A 13,774-nucleotide genomic window follows, 5' to 3' on the forward strand; every position below is an offset into this window, starting at 1 on the left:
ATAGAAGTATTAATGATGAGAGAGAATCATGGATCGGCTGCCTCTTTCACGCCCCCTGCTGGTTGGGGATCGAGCCCGCAAACCCAGGCATGTGCCCCTGACTGGAAATCGAACCCGGGACCTCCTGGTTCATAGGTGGACGCTCACCACTGAGCCACACCGGCCGGGCACCAAAGATTCTTGATGTTTGCGATTCCGTGGCTTTGGAATGGGAGTCCAACCAGGACCCCAGATAACGGAGTGTGGCCGCCGTTGGCACCCCATACCCACCGGGGGGCTGCATCCTGACCCAGGCGTGTCCTCAACCCTTCAACCTCACTCTTATTTCATTTTTTTTCTTTCTTCCACTTTCACAGTCTTCCCCCGGCAACCCGGCCGCGTTGCCATAGTGACGGGAGGCACGGAGGGAATCGGCTTGGCGACCTGCAAGCGCCTGGCGCTCCTTGAAATGCACGTGATCATAGGTAAGGGCCTTGACACCGACTCATGCACATCCTGTAGAATGAACGTCGAATAGGCTAAGTGTCCGGTCGGCCGGTTGGCCGGTCAACCAATCAAAGCGTAATAGGCTAATGATATGCTAAGGCCGCTCAACCGCTCGCTGTAACGTGCACTGACCACCAGGGGGCAGACAGTCGACTGGTTGACCAGTCGCTATGACGTGCACTGACCACCAGGGGGCAGATGCTCCAACAAGTAGGTGAGCTTGCTGCTGGGGTCCGGACGATCGGGACTGAGGGAGACGGGCCGGACACACCCTGGAGCCCTCCCGCGGTCCCTCCCCAGCTCCGATTGGTGGGGGTCCCTCGGCCTGGCCTGCGCCCTCTCGCCATCCGGGACCCCTCGGGGGATGTCGGAGAGCCGGTTTCGGCCGGATGTTACTCAATACAGAAGCAGCCCCCTGGTGGTCAGTGCGCTCCCACAGGGGGAGCACCGCTCAGCCAGAAGCTGGGCTCACGGCCGGCGAGCGCAGTGGTGGTGGTGGCAGCACTAAGAAAAGTGAGCTGAGTGGTGAGGAGCAGCAAGCAGGCGGGCGGTAAGGAGTGAGGGGTCCGGGATTGTGAGAGGGCACAGGCTGGGCTAAGGGACAACCCCTCCTCAGTGCATGAATTTCGTGCACCAGGCATCTAGTAAAATAAAATAAAATAAAATAATAAAATAAAATAAAATAAAATAAAATAAAATAAAATAAAATGAATAAAATAAAATAAAATAAATAAAATAAAATAAATAAAATAAAAAGTAAAATAAAATAAAATAAAATAAAATAAAATAATAAAATAAAATAAATAAAATAAAATAAAAAGTAAAATAAAATAAAATAAAATAAAATAAAATAATAAAATTAAATAAAATTAAATTTAAAAAAATAAAATAAAATAATAAAATAAAATAAAATAATAAAATAAAATAAAATAAATAAAATAAAATAATAAAATAAAATAAAATAATAAAATAAATAAAATAAAATAAATAAAATAAAATAATAAATAAAATTAAATTAAATTAAAATAAAATAATAAATATAAAATAAATAAATAAAATAATAACATAAAATAATAAAATAAATAAATAAAATAAAATAAATAAAATAAAATAAAAAATAAAACAAAATAATAAAAGAAAATAATAAAATTAAAAAATATAAAATGAAATAAATAATAAAATAAATAAAAATAATATAAAATAATAAAATGAAAGGAGGTCGCTGACTGTTGCTTCTCTTCTCCGTCAGCCGGAAACGACGCCGCAAAAGGCCGCGAGGTCGCGAGGAGGATCAGAGAGGAGACCGGGAACCAGAAAGGTAGGGCCGGTGGCGAAGGTCCATCCCCGAGTGCCGTCCGGACGCCTGGACGCGGGTGACCCTCGGGCTCCCATAGCCCCACGTGAGGGGCAGGCTGGCGGGCGCGGCCTGCAGGGGGCGCTGTGTCTCCTCCATGCGCTATTCTTTGGGGGATTTTTTTTTTTTACAAACTCTAAATGAATTAAAAACACACAAAATAAGATCGTTTTAAGAATAATTCACCCGCACTCGCTCGCACACCTACCTAGGAAGGGATTAGGGGATTTTTGGGGCTCACCTGAGGCTGTTTAAATAGTTTTAAGTGGCCCCAGCCCCAGCACATCCAACTCAAAGGTGAACACGGGGCCAGATAAGCCAGGTTGACGTGTAAAAAAACGAAAGCTTTCGTTTTCACGGAAACGTAGTTTTATTCCAATGGAGACCTGCTGAAGGCAAAGGCCTGAGATAAAGAGTCGTCGTGAACATAAAATAATAGAGCATTTTAATGAAAATTAATATATTTTCCTTGAACATGAATAAACCAGACGCTGAATACCAACATCAATGAATAAACGTCACGCGAATAAACCTGCTTTTCTCGTTCTCCGAAAGCGAGGTATTTCCCGTTTCGCACACCCAGCAGGTCAGTCCCAGAGGAAGGACGCGGCCATCGGCTGCTAGAACATTCGCTGCCGGTATCAGTGGGGAGAGATGGTGCGCCTGCGCGTGAGGCAAATGAATGCAACGCGATGAGAGGCCCTCAATTTAAAAAAATTAAGCAATAAAATTGATTAAAATTGATAAATTAAAATCAATTTTATTGACTTTAGAGGAGACAACCTATATATGGCATATATAGGTTGAAGAACGTTCTAGAAGGCGGTTGGAGAATGTTCTAGAAGGCAATTGATGAATTTTCTAGAAGGCGGTTGGGGAATGTTCTAGAAAGCAGTTGGAGAATGTTCTAGAAGGTGGTTGGAGAATGTTATAGAAGGCAGTTGACAAATGTTATAGAAGGCGGTTGTAGAATGTTCTAGAAGGTGATTGTAGAATGTTCTAGAAAGCGGTTGACGAATGTTCTAGAAGGCGGTTGTAGAATGTTCTAGAGGCAGTTGGAAATGTTCTAGAAGGCGATTGGAGAATGTTCTAGAAGGCGGTTGGAGAATGTTCTAGAAGGCGGTTGGAGAATGTTCTAGAAGGCGGTTGGAGAATGTTCTAGAAGGCGGTTGGAGAATGTTCTAGAAGGCGGTTGGAGAATGTTCTAGAAGGCGGTTGGAGAATGTTCTAGAAGGCGTTGTTTAAATGACTTGGGGGCTTCCGTTGTGCCTGTTGAGGTTCAGGTTTGGCTGCAGGAAGCGATGGATCAAATTTAGGGGCTTGTCTTTGGCGGCGTTTGCTTTCTGGGGATCTGGGACCGGCTGATATTTTTTTCGTTAGTTCTTCCCAGGGTGCTTTATTCTCTTACATTTGGAGCCAACGGTCTTGCTAACTTATCGAAGAATCAGAAAGTAAAAAAAGTAAAATACAAAGCAAAACCCCACGCACACAAAAAAAGAAAAAGGAATTCAAACGCTGCCCGGCTGGTGTGGCTCAGTGGGTAGAGCGTCAGCCTGCGGACAGAAGGGTCCCGGGTTCGATTCCCGGTCAAGGGCACAGGCCCGGGCTGCGGGCTCGACCCCCCAGTGGGGGGCGTGCAGGAGGCGGCCGGTCCATGATTCTCTCCCATCACGGATGTTTCTCTCTCTCTCTCTCTCTCTCTCTCTCTCTCTCTCTCTCTCTCTCTCTCTCCTTTCCTGTCTGACCTTCCCCGACTCTCCTTCTGCCCATGGGGTGCCCAAGCCCAGGCAGAGTCTGAAGCGGCCGCATTGGGACCAGAAATAGGTCACCAGCGTCTTCTCCCAAAATCTCTGACTCAGCTTTCCGGGGGCCAAGGGTGACTCAGCACAAACCCTCGCTCTGCAAAGTGGGGCAGCGGGCGGAGCGTCTCGGAGGGAAAGATAACCCAGGCCCGGCCGGTGTGGCTCAGTGGTTGGGCGTCCACCCAGGAACCAGGAGGTCCCGGGTTCGATTCCCGGCCAAGGGCACATGCCCGGGTTGCGGGCTCCATCCCCAACCAGTAGGGGGCGTGCAGGAGGCGGCCGGTCCATGATTCTCTGTCCTCATGGATGTTTCTCTCTCGCTCGCTCTCCCTTCCTCTCTGAAATCAATAAAAATATATTTAAAAAAAATATTTCAGAATGTGGGGAGAGAACCTTGGGGTATCTTGATTCAACCCAATATCTTATCCTACGTTGATTGTCATTGTCATGTCTGCATGGCATATATAGGTTGTCCCAAAATCCATGTGTACACAACTTATAAAAATACATATTTTTTTTCTATTGATTTCAGAGAAGAAGGGAGAGGGAGAGGGAAATAGAAACATCCATGATGAGAGAGAATCATGGATCGGCCGCCTCCTGCACGCCCCCCACTGGGGATGGAGCCCGCAACCCGGGCCTGTGCCCTGGGTGGGAATCGAACCCGGGACCCTTCAGTCCGCAGGCCGACGCTCTATCCACTGAGCTACACAGGCTTTAAAAAATATATATGTTGCCCTGACCGGTGTGGCTCAGTGGATAGAGCGTCGGCCTGCGGACTGAAGGGTCCCGGGTTCGATTCCAGTCAAGGGCATGTACCTTGGTTGCGGGCACATCCCCAGTGGGAGGCGTGCAGGAGGCAGCTGATCGATGTTTCTCTCTCATCGATGTTTCTGACTCTCTATCCCTCTCCCTTCCTCTCTGTAAAAAATCAATAAAATATACTTTTTAAAAAATATAAATATAAATATATATATATGTTTTTATTAACTTCAGAGAGAACGGGGGAGGGAGAGAGAGAGAGAGAGAGAGAAAGAACCATGATGAGAGAGAATCATGGACCGGCTGCCTCCTGCACGCCCCCTACTGGGGATGGAGCCCGCAACCCGGGCATGTGCCCTTGACCGGGAATCGAACCCTGACCTCCTGGTCCTAGGTGGACGCTCAACCCCTGAGCCACACCATCCAGGGTGCCATTAACTGTTGCTTTCCCCCCCCCCCACACACACACGGGCCAATGATCCGCCCCAAATGCAAATTAACGCCATTGATTTTCATTTCATTTTTACTTTTATTTTTTTTAATATATTTTATTGATTTTGTTTACAGAGAGGAAGGGAGAGGGACAGAGAGAAACATCGATGAGAGAGAAACATCGATCAGCTGCCTCCTGCACGCCCCCCACTGGGGATGTGCCCGCAACCCAGGTACATGCCCTTGACCAGGAATTGAACCCGGGACCCCTCAGTCCTCAGGCCGACGCTCTATCCACTGAGCCACCCCGGCCAGGGCTGGTTTTCATTTTAATAAAATAGGAAAACTTCAGTGATCATGACGCACAGGCCTTGGTACAGTGTAGACGCTGGGAAGTGACTGCTCGCTGTGTTGGGGGGACAGTGTCACCCCAAATCCACCAACATCTAAAAAAAAAAATCCTATGAAAACCTGGTTCTGTTTTCCCAGCGACGTGTCTCTTGGAGGTTGGATTTTCTCCAGCAAAAACAACAGATGGTGGCAGATTGGATGCAGACGTCGACTAGAATCCTCTCATTTCTTCTGCTTTCTCTTTAAAATATATTTTTACTTGAGTTCAAAGAGGAAGGGAGAGAGAGAAACATCCAGGATGAGAGAGAATCACGGACCGGCCGCCTCCTGCACGCCCCCCACTGGGGATGGAGCCCGCAACCCGGGCCTGTGCCCTTGACCGGGAATCGAACCCGGGACCTCCTGGTTCCTAGGTGGACGCTCCACCACTGAGCCACGCCAGGCGGACTGCATAGATTTTTAGAGAGAGTAAAAGGGAGGGAGGGAGAGAGAGAGAGTCATCGAACCCACAACCCTCCAATATGCGACCGACGCTGTAACCACTGAGCCATGCCAGCCAGGGCGTAAAAAAGCATTTATATTTATATTTTATTTCAGCACCAACATTCAGGGACAGAAATGGCCCTGTCTTACGGTTTTGCAAACGCGTGTTTTCAGAAAAGACGGCCGGATTCTCGTCGACGTCTTCATCCCATCTGTTGTTGGTGTTACAGAAAATCCACACTCGCAGACAGGTCGCTGGGGAATGGGCTGCTAATTTCTTTTAAAAATCTATACCAACAACAGGGTAATATGCTAATTAGACCGGACATCTTCCGGGCGTCCTTCCGAGCAAAGCCACGGTGGCGGGGGCAGAGGCGGTTGGGGGCGATCAGGCTGGCAGGGGAGGGCAGTTAGGGGCGATCAGACCGGCAGAGGAGGGCAGTTAGGGGCGATCAGGCTGGCAGGGGAGGGCAGTTAGGGGCGATCAGACCGGCAGAGGAGGGCAGTTAGGGGCGATCAGACCGGCAGGGGAGGGCAGTTAGGGGCGATCAGACCGGCAGGGGAGGGCAGTTGAGGGCGATCACGCAGGCAGGGGAGGGCAGTTAGGGGGCGATCAGGCCGGCAGGGGAGGGCAGTTAGGGGCGATCAGACCGGCAGGGGAGGGCAGTTGGGGGCGATCAGGCAGGCAGGGGAGTGGTTAGGATCCAGTGGTCCCAGATTGGGAGAGGGATGTCCGACTGCCCGCACTTGGACATCCCCCGAGGGATCCCAGAATTCAGACGGTGCTGGCCGGGCTGAGGGACACCCCCGCCCCAACCACATGCATGAGTTTCATGCACCGGGCCTCTATTATTTTTATTGATTTCAGACAAAGAAAGGGAGAGAGAGACAGAGGACAGAGAGAAACATCCATGATGAGAGAGAATCATGGATCGGCTGCCTCCTGCACGCCCCCTAGTGGAAGACTATTAAGGTAGCTCTTCCTCGTCGGCCTGCAAACTTGAAGGGTCCCAGGTTCGAGTCCTGACCTCTTTGCCCTGTATCTTCTCTTCCCTCCATCAGAACCCATCTGTCCAATTAGGTTTATTTTATTTTTTTCCACGGATGTTCGGTCTCTCGCACTGAGAGACCCAAGATGGCTCATCTGACCTGCCCTTCGTCCTGGCTAAGGGATTTTTCTGAGGCTTAAGACAGTGACTCACAGTCACATGCAGGGCGAAGGCATTGCTCTTTGGCCATCGGCCCGCAGTTTCCAACTGTGTCTCTCTTTTTAAAAATGTTCTTCTGGCCCTGGCTGCTGTGGCTCAGTGGATAGAGCGTCGGCCTGCGGACTGAAGGGTCCTGGGTTCGATTCCCGGTCAAGGGCACAGGCCTGGGTTGCTGGCTCGATCCCCAGTAGGGGGGGCGTGCAGGAGGCAGCCGGTCCATGATTCTCTCTCATCATGGACGTTTCTATCTCTCTCTCTCCCTTCCTCCCCGAAATCAATAAAAATATATTTAAAAAATTTTTTAAAAATGTTTTTATGGATTTCAGAGAGGAAACGAGAATGGGGGAGAGAGAGAGAGAGAGAGAGAGAGAGAGAGAGAGAGAGAGAGAGAGAGAAGCATGAATGATGAGAGAGAATCATGGATCGGCTGCCTCCTGCACGCCCCCTACTGGGGATCGAGCCCGCAACCCGGGCCTGTGCCCTTGACGGGGAATCGAACCCTGACCTCCTGGTTCACAGGTCGACGCTCAACCACTGAGCCAGGCCAGCCAGGCTGTTTGAATTTATTTATTTTTATTTATTTATTTAATTTGCCCAGAATCTTATATCTTTTCGCCCGAAATAGCTGAGCCATCACGCGGGACTTTGAAAATGGGCCACACTCCCTCCTACCATTGAAGCCAATGACCCTGAATGCATTGACTAGCTGTCCCCTGGTTCTCATTTCTTTCCGCATCGGCAATAAAAAACCATCTTTTTCTCTCTTTCACGGCCAATATACTCTAGACGACATGACTGGGGCTGACAGCCGGCTGCCGCCATGCTCTCCGCTGTTTGAAACACACACACACACACACAAAAAAAAAAAAAGAAAGAAAGAAAGAAAGAAAGAAAAGAAAAGAAAAACAGCCCTGGCCGGTGTTGCTCAGTGGTTAGAGTGTCGGCCTGCGGACTGCAGGGTCCCGGGTTCGACTCCAGGCCAAGGGCACGTACCTGGGTTACAGGCTCCTCCCTGGCCCGGGGGCCCTGGTCGGGGCGCGTGCAGGAGGCAACCCGTCCATGTGTGTGTCTCTCACGCCCCACAACTGGGCATCGAGCCGGCAACCCGGGCATGTGCCCTTGACCGGGAATCGAACCCGCGACCTCCTGGTTCACGGGGTGGCGCTCATGGGTTGAGCCCCACCAGCCGGATGAATCCATTTTTTATTTGAGCTGAGATTAGAGGAAAGAGTCATCAGGAGAGCGTGGATCATGGAACCGCGTTTTGTCCCGGGGAGAGAAAATTAAGCCCTAATTGAAGGCAGAATGAGACGCTCTGAATCCACAGGCCTCTCCCTCCGTTATTAATTTCTGAAAGGAAGGAAATCTAAATGCCTTGCCCGCGGGTGAATAGCTGCATCATTATGTATTTTTTTCATTAGATTTTTTTTTTTTTGCATTTTCTGGCTCTTCCGTTTAAAAGGCCTGTCATTAAATTCATCAAAGCACTTATTCAGCGTCTCATTGGTAATTACAGAATCAGGAGAGGCCTGGTGCATGAATTCGTGCACCGGTGGGGTCCCTCGGCCGAGCCTGCGGGGATTGGGCCGAAACCGGCTCCCCGACATCCCCCGAGGGGTCCCGGATGGCGAGAGGGTGGTTCTCGGGTGACGCACCCCGGAATCGGGCTCCCTCCTCTCTGGTTCTGGGGGTGTCACCTGAGAACTGCAGCTGCCAAGTCACCCCAGCTCCTGCATTGAGTGTCTGCCCCCTGGTGGTCAGTGTGCGTCATAGCGAACAGTCGGTCTGCCCCCTGGTGGTCAGTGCGCGTCATAGCTACCGGTCGGAGCGTCTGCCCCCTGGTGGTCAGTGCACGTCATAGCTACCTGTCGGAGTGTCTGCGCCCTGGTGGTCAGTGCGCGTCATAGCTACCGGTCGGAGCGTCTGCCCCCTGGTGGTCAGTGCACGTCATAGCTACCGGTCGGGAGTGTCTGCCCCCTGGTGGTCAGTGCATGTCATAGCTACTGGTCGGAGCGTCTGCCCCCTGGTGGTCAGTGCGCGTCATAGCTACCGGTCAGAGTGTCTGCCCCCTGGTGGTCAGTGCACGTCATAGCTACTGGTCGGAGCGTCTGCCCCCTGGTGGTCAGTGCACGTCATAGCTACCGGTCGGGAGTGTCTGCCCCCTGGTGGTCAGTGCGTGTCATAGCTACTCATCATACAGTCGAATGGGCTTAGGCTTTTATATACATAGATACTCTGTTCCGTGTAGGAGCCAGACAGTGCCAAGAAGGCATGATAGCCCGGCCAGCATAACCCAGCAGTTGAGCACTGACCTAGGAACCAGGAGGTCGGGGTTCGAGTCCCGGTCAAGGGCACAGACCCGGGTTGCGGGCTCCATCCCCAGTAGGGGGCGTGCAGGAGGCGGCCGATCCATGATTCTCTCTCATCACTGATGTTTCTCTCTCTCTCTCCTTCTCCCTTCCCCTCTGACATCAATAATATATATTTAAACTAGAGACCTGGTGCAGGCATTCGTGCACAGGTGGGATCCAGCCTGTTCACCCCGATTAGGGCCAATCTAGCGGGCATCTGGGGGACGGGCCTGCTATGGCTGCCAGCTGGCCCCGCCTCCGATCAGGTTGGGGAAGGCCTGGTCAAACTCCCAGTGGAATTCCTGGCCAAGGAGACTATTTGCATATGAGCCTGTTATTATATAGGATTTAAAAAAATATATTTTTATTGATTTCAGAGGAAGGGAGAGAGAGAGAGAGAAACATCCATGATGAGAGAGAATCATGGATCGGCTGCCTCTTGCACGCCCCCCACTGGGGACCGAGCCCACAACCCGGGCATGTGCCCTTGACTGGGAATCGAACCCGGGACCCTTCAGTCCACAATCCGACGCTCTATCCACTGAGCCACACCGGCTAGGGCTTTATTTAATTTTTTTTTACACGTCATCCTCTCACCCCAAAGAGACCCAACTTGTATGAGCTCCCTCCAGGCCCCCTGAAATCGGTCAGTACGTCGTATTGGAGGTGATTTCTCACCAAACCAGGTGGACCCTGTTGTCTAGAATCTCTGGCCGACGGGACAGGCCCCCCCTGTGGTGACAGGTGAGTGTCCGGAACCTTCCAGGACCGAGCCCGCAGGTGGGACGGCTGTTCGGACCGGCCGGCCGGTGGGAGCCCCATGGACAGCTCATGGCCCCGGAGACACCCTCCTGGCCCCGGAGACACCCTCCTGGCCCTGGAGACACCCTCCTGGGAGTCTTATGTGAATCTTTAGCCTCTAGCTCCTGAGTCATGTTCTCTGACTCACTCCCCGTGATGTCCTTGGGGAGAGCAGCTACCGGCCCATTTCCTTAGTTCCGAGAGCCGGCTGTAAAGGGTGTCCCCAAATTCACGCAAGAAGTCATTTTGATAGAAAACACAGGTTTATAATAAAAATTGTAAATTTTTTTATTGATTCATAAAGGACACAGTCTAGGGTTATGGATGGAACAGCACATCGGGTCACTGGCCTCCCCGGCTTTGCTGGCACATACGCACTCTTTTGTTGAAATGTAACAGCCTTTGAACATGGGATATGTATATAGTGTATATATAGAAGGGGTGTCCCAAAATTCATGCAAGAAGTCATTTTGATAGAAAACGCAGGTTTATAATTAAAAATTGTAAATTTTTTATAGATTCATAAAAGACACAGTCTAGGGTTTATATATGAAATAGCACATCGGGTCCCTGGCCTCCCCGGCTTTGCTGGCACAGATGCACTCTTTTGTTGAAATGTAACAGCCTTTGAACATGGGATATGGATATAGTGTATATATAGAAGGGGTGTCCCAAAATTCACGCAAGAAGTCATTTTGATAGAAAATGCAGGTTTATAATGAAAAATTGTAAATTTTTTATTGATTCATAAAGGACACAGTCTAGGGTTTATGTATGGAACAGCACATTGGGTCCCTGGCCTCCCCGGCTCTGCTGGCACAGACGCAAAGCCGCAGTCTTCATTGGTCTTCCCTGTCCCGGCTCCTGGGCCATCATTGGTACTTGGTGATGTTTATCGAATTGAAGGGATTGACATCCAAGGGCAACAGATATTAGAATGTGACTCAATCAACCGAGTAAAATTAGGCTTTTATTTGTTGTTGTTGTTGTTAATGCTCACGCAGAATTCAAACCTTGCGTGAGTTTTCGGACACCTTATATTTCCCTGTGGAAGACCAATTGTTGTCTGACGCTTTCCTATCAGCGTTGGGGGCCAGGGGATCCGAGAAGGGGTGCGTTTGAAGTTCCCTGTTGGGTGGACGAAGAATAGGGTACGGCCAGGCCGGCCTGGCTCAGAGGTTGAGCGTCGACCTAGGAACCAGGAGGTCCCGGGTTCGATTCCCGGTCAAGGGCACAGGCCCGGGTTGCAGGCTCCATCCCCAGTCGGGGGCGTGCAGGAGGCAGCCGATCCCTGATTCTCTCTCTCTCTCCCTCTCCCTTCTTCTCTCTGAAATGAATAAAAAAATATATATATTTTTAAATTAATTCAGCTACACAAAGAGAAGACACACACACACACAGACACAGACACACAGACACACAGACACCAGGCTCTTGAGACAAAATGCATACAAAAGGGGAAGAGAATGAATTTCCTGATTTCTCTCTCTCTCTCTCTCTCTCTCTCTCTCTCTCTCTCTCTCTCTCTCTCTCTCTCCGACACAACCTGGGTTTCTTTGCTCAAAGCCAATTCATCTCCGTTGCCCGGTAAACGGATTCCCAGATGTAGGCCATCGTGGGCAGGTGTTATGCACCACCATCACATGCTCCCGGTCGAGAAAACCCACAGGGAGAGGCAGAGGGTGACTCAGCGAGGCGCCTCCTGCAGATTAAACCTCTCTGAGTGACAGGGCGATTGCATTCCAGACAGAACAGGACGGGGGACACAGCCCTGAGCCAGGAGGGAGGCAGAGGGGGGCATCCCAGGACGAGGCAGGATGGAGAAGAATAGCCACAGCTGCTTGTTTCAGTGAGTCAGAGGCACCTGGAGTCCCTTGGGGAATGTGTCCCCCACACACAGAGCCCAAATCATGACCCAGAGTCTGAAAACCCATTAGTCAACGGAGCCAAATATCAACAGGACGACGATGAAAATCTCTTTTGAGATTTTGAAAGATATTGGGATGTCACTCAATTGATTGGGGTCCTTATAGGGAAAGATATTGGGACGTCACTCAATTGATTGGGGTCTTTATATGGAAAGATATTGGGATGTCTCTCAATTGATTGGGGTCTTTATATGGAAAGATATTGGGATGTCACTCAATTGATTGGGGTCCTTATATGGCAAAGATATTGGGATGTCACTCAATTGATTGGGGTCCTTATATGGAAAGATATTGGGATGTCACTCCATTGATTGGGGTCCTTATATGGCAAAGATATTGGGATGTCACTCAATTGATTGGGGTCCTTATATGGAAAGATATTGGGATGTCACTCCATTGATTGGGGTCCTTATATGGCAAAGATATTGGGATGTCACTCCATTGATTGGGGTCCTTATATGGAAAGATATTGGGGTGTCACTCAATTGATTGGGGTCCTTATATGGAAAGATATTGGGGTGTCACTCAATTGATTGGGGTCCTTATATGGAAAGATCAATTGAGTGTCATCCCAATATCTTTCCCATATAAGGAGCCCAACTGAGTGACATCCCAATATCTTTCTATATAAAGACCCCAATCAATTGACATCCCAATATCTTTGCCATATTAGAGACCCAATCAATGGAGTGAAATCTCGTCTTTGCCATATAAGAGACCTAACTGAGGGACTGACACCCCAACATCTTTGTCATATAAGGGGCCAATCAAGGGACCTACATCCCAATATCTTCGTCATAGAAGAACCCCAATCAATTGAGTGACATTGTTGTCACTCTAGCCCAGCGGTTCTCAACCTGTGGGTCGCGACCCCTTGGAGGGTCGAACGCCCCTTTCACAGGGGTCGCCTAAGACCGTCGGAAAACACATCTATAATCACATATTGTTTTTGTGATCGATCACTGTGCTTTCATGATGTTCGATGCGTCACCATGAGAATCCATCCTGCAGATCAGATGTTTCCATGACGATTCATCACAGCAGCCACATGACAGTGATGACGCAGCCACGAGAATAATGTTATGGTTGGGGGTCCCCACAGCATGGGGAGCTGTATTCAAGGGTCGCGGCCTTAGGAAGGTTGAGAACCGCTGCTCTGGCCTCTGGGGATGCTGGGTAGATAACCGGGTTTTCTCGTCTCTTCAGTGGAGTTCTCCTACTGCGACCTGGCGTCCATGCGTTCCATCCGGGAATTCGTCCTCACGTTCAAGGAGAAGAAATTGCCTCTCCACGTGCTGATCAACAATGGTGAGCTCTGACCACTCCCAGAGGTCGATTATTTTATTTTATTGACGAGAGGCCCGGTGCACGAATTCGTGCAAGGGAGGGGTCCGGCCGGCCGGCCCCAATCGGGCCGACGGGGCTGCGCTGGCAGCAGGGAGGGGCCGTGGGCAGCTGGCTGGCTGGCCCCATCCCCTGGTCGAACTCCCGGTCAAACTCCTAGTGGAAGGGACTATTTGCATATTAGCCTTTTATTATATTGAATTTTTAACAATGTATTTTTATTGATTTCAGAGCGGAAGGATGAGAGAGAGAGAGAGAGACAGAGAGACAGAGAGACAGAGAGGGATCGGTTGCCTCCTGCACTCCCCCTACCGAGGATCAAGCCCACAATCCGGGTATGTGTCCCTGACTTGGAATCGAACCCTGAACCTCTGGTTTGTAAGTTGACGCTCAACCACTGAGCAGCAGCGGCCGGGGCTAAACATTTTCTTAAAATAATATACAAAAAAATAAACACCCTGGCTGGTTTGGC

At 49.9% G+C, this 13,774-nt stretch overlaps 1 protein-coding gene and 1 long non-coding RNA gene across 2 annotated transcripts in view; one reads left to right on the plus strand and one right to left on the minus strand.

Moving 5' to 3' along the window:
* LOC132224887 (uncharacterized) overlaps positions 1 to 13,121 on the minus strand; it is a 133,035-nt gene extending 119,914 nt beyond the window's left edge. The window contains exon 1 of the long non-coding RNA XR_009450755.1: positions 12,816 to 13,121. This is a non-coding gene — a long non-coding RNA (uncharacterized LOC132224887). The remainder of the gene's footprint in view (positions 1 to 12,815) is intronic.
* The window catches only part of DHRSX (dehydrogenase/reductase X-linked), a 31,359-nt gene that overhangs the window by 12,103 nt on the left and 5,482 nt on the right, over positions 1 to 13,774 (plus strand). The window contains exons 2-4 of the mRNA XM_059680010.1: positions 357 to 464; positions 1,736 to 1,804; positions 13,165 to 13,266. Of these exons, the coding sequence (XP_059535993.1) occupies positions 357 to 464; positions 1,736 to 1,804; positions 13,165 to 13,266 (279 nt within the window). The remainder of the gene's footprint in view (positions 1 to 356; positions 465 to 1,735; positions 1,805 to 13,164; positions 13,267 to 13,774) is intronic.

This window comes from Myotis daubentonii, chromosome X (assembly GCF_963259705.1).
Source record: "Myotis daubentonii chromosome X, mMyoDau2.1, whole genome shotgun sequence".
Classification (NCBI taxonomy): domain Eukaryota; kingdom Metazoa; phylum Chordata; class Mammalia; order Chiroptera; family Vespertilionidae; genus Myotis; species Myotis daubentonii.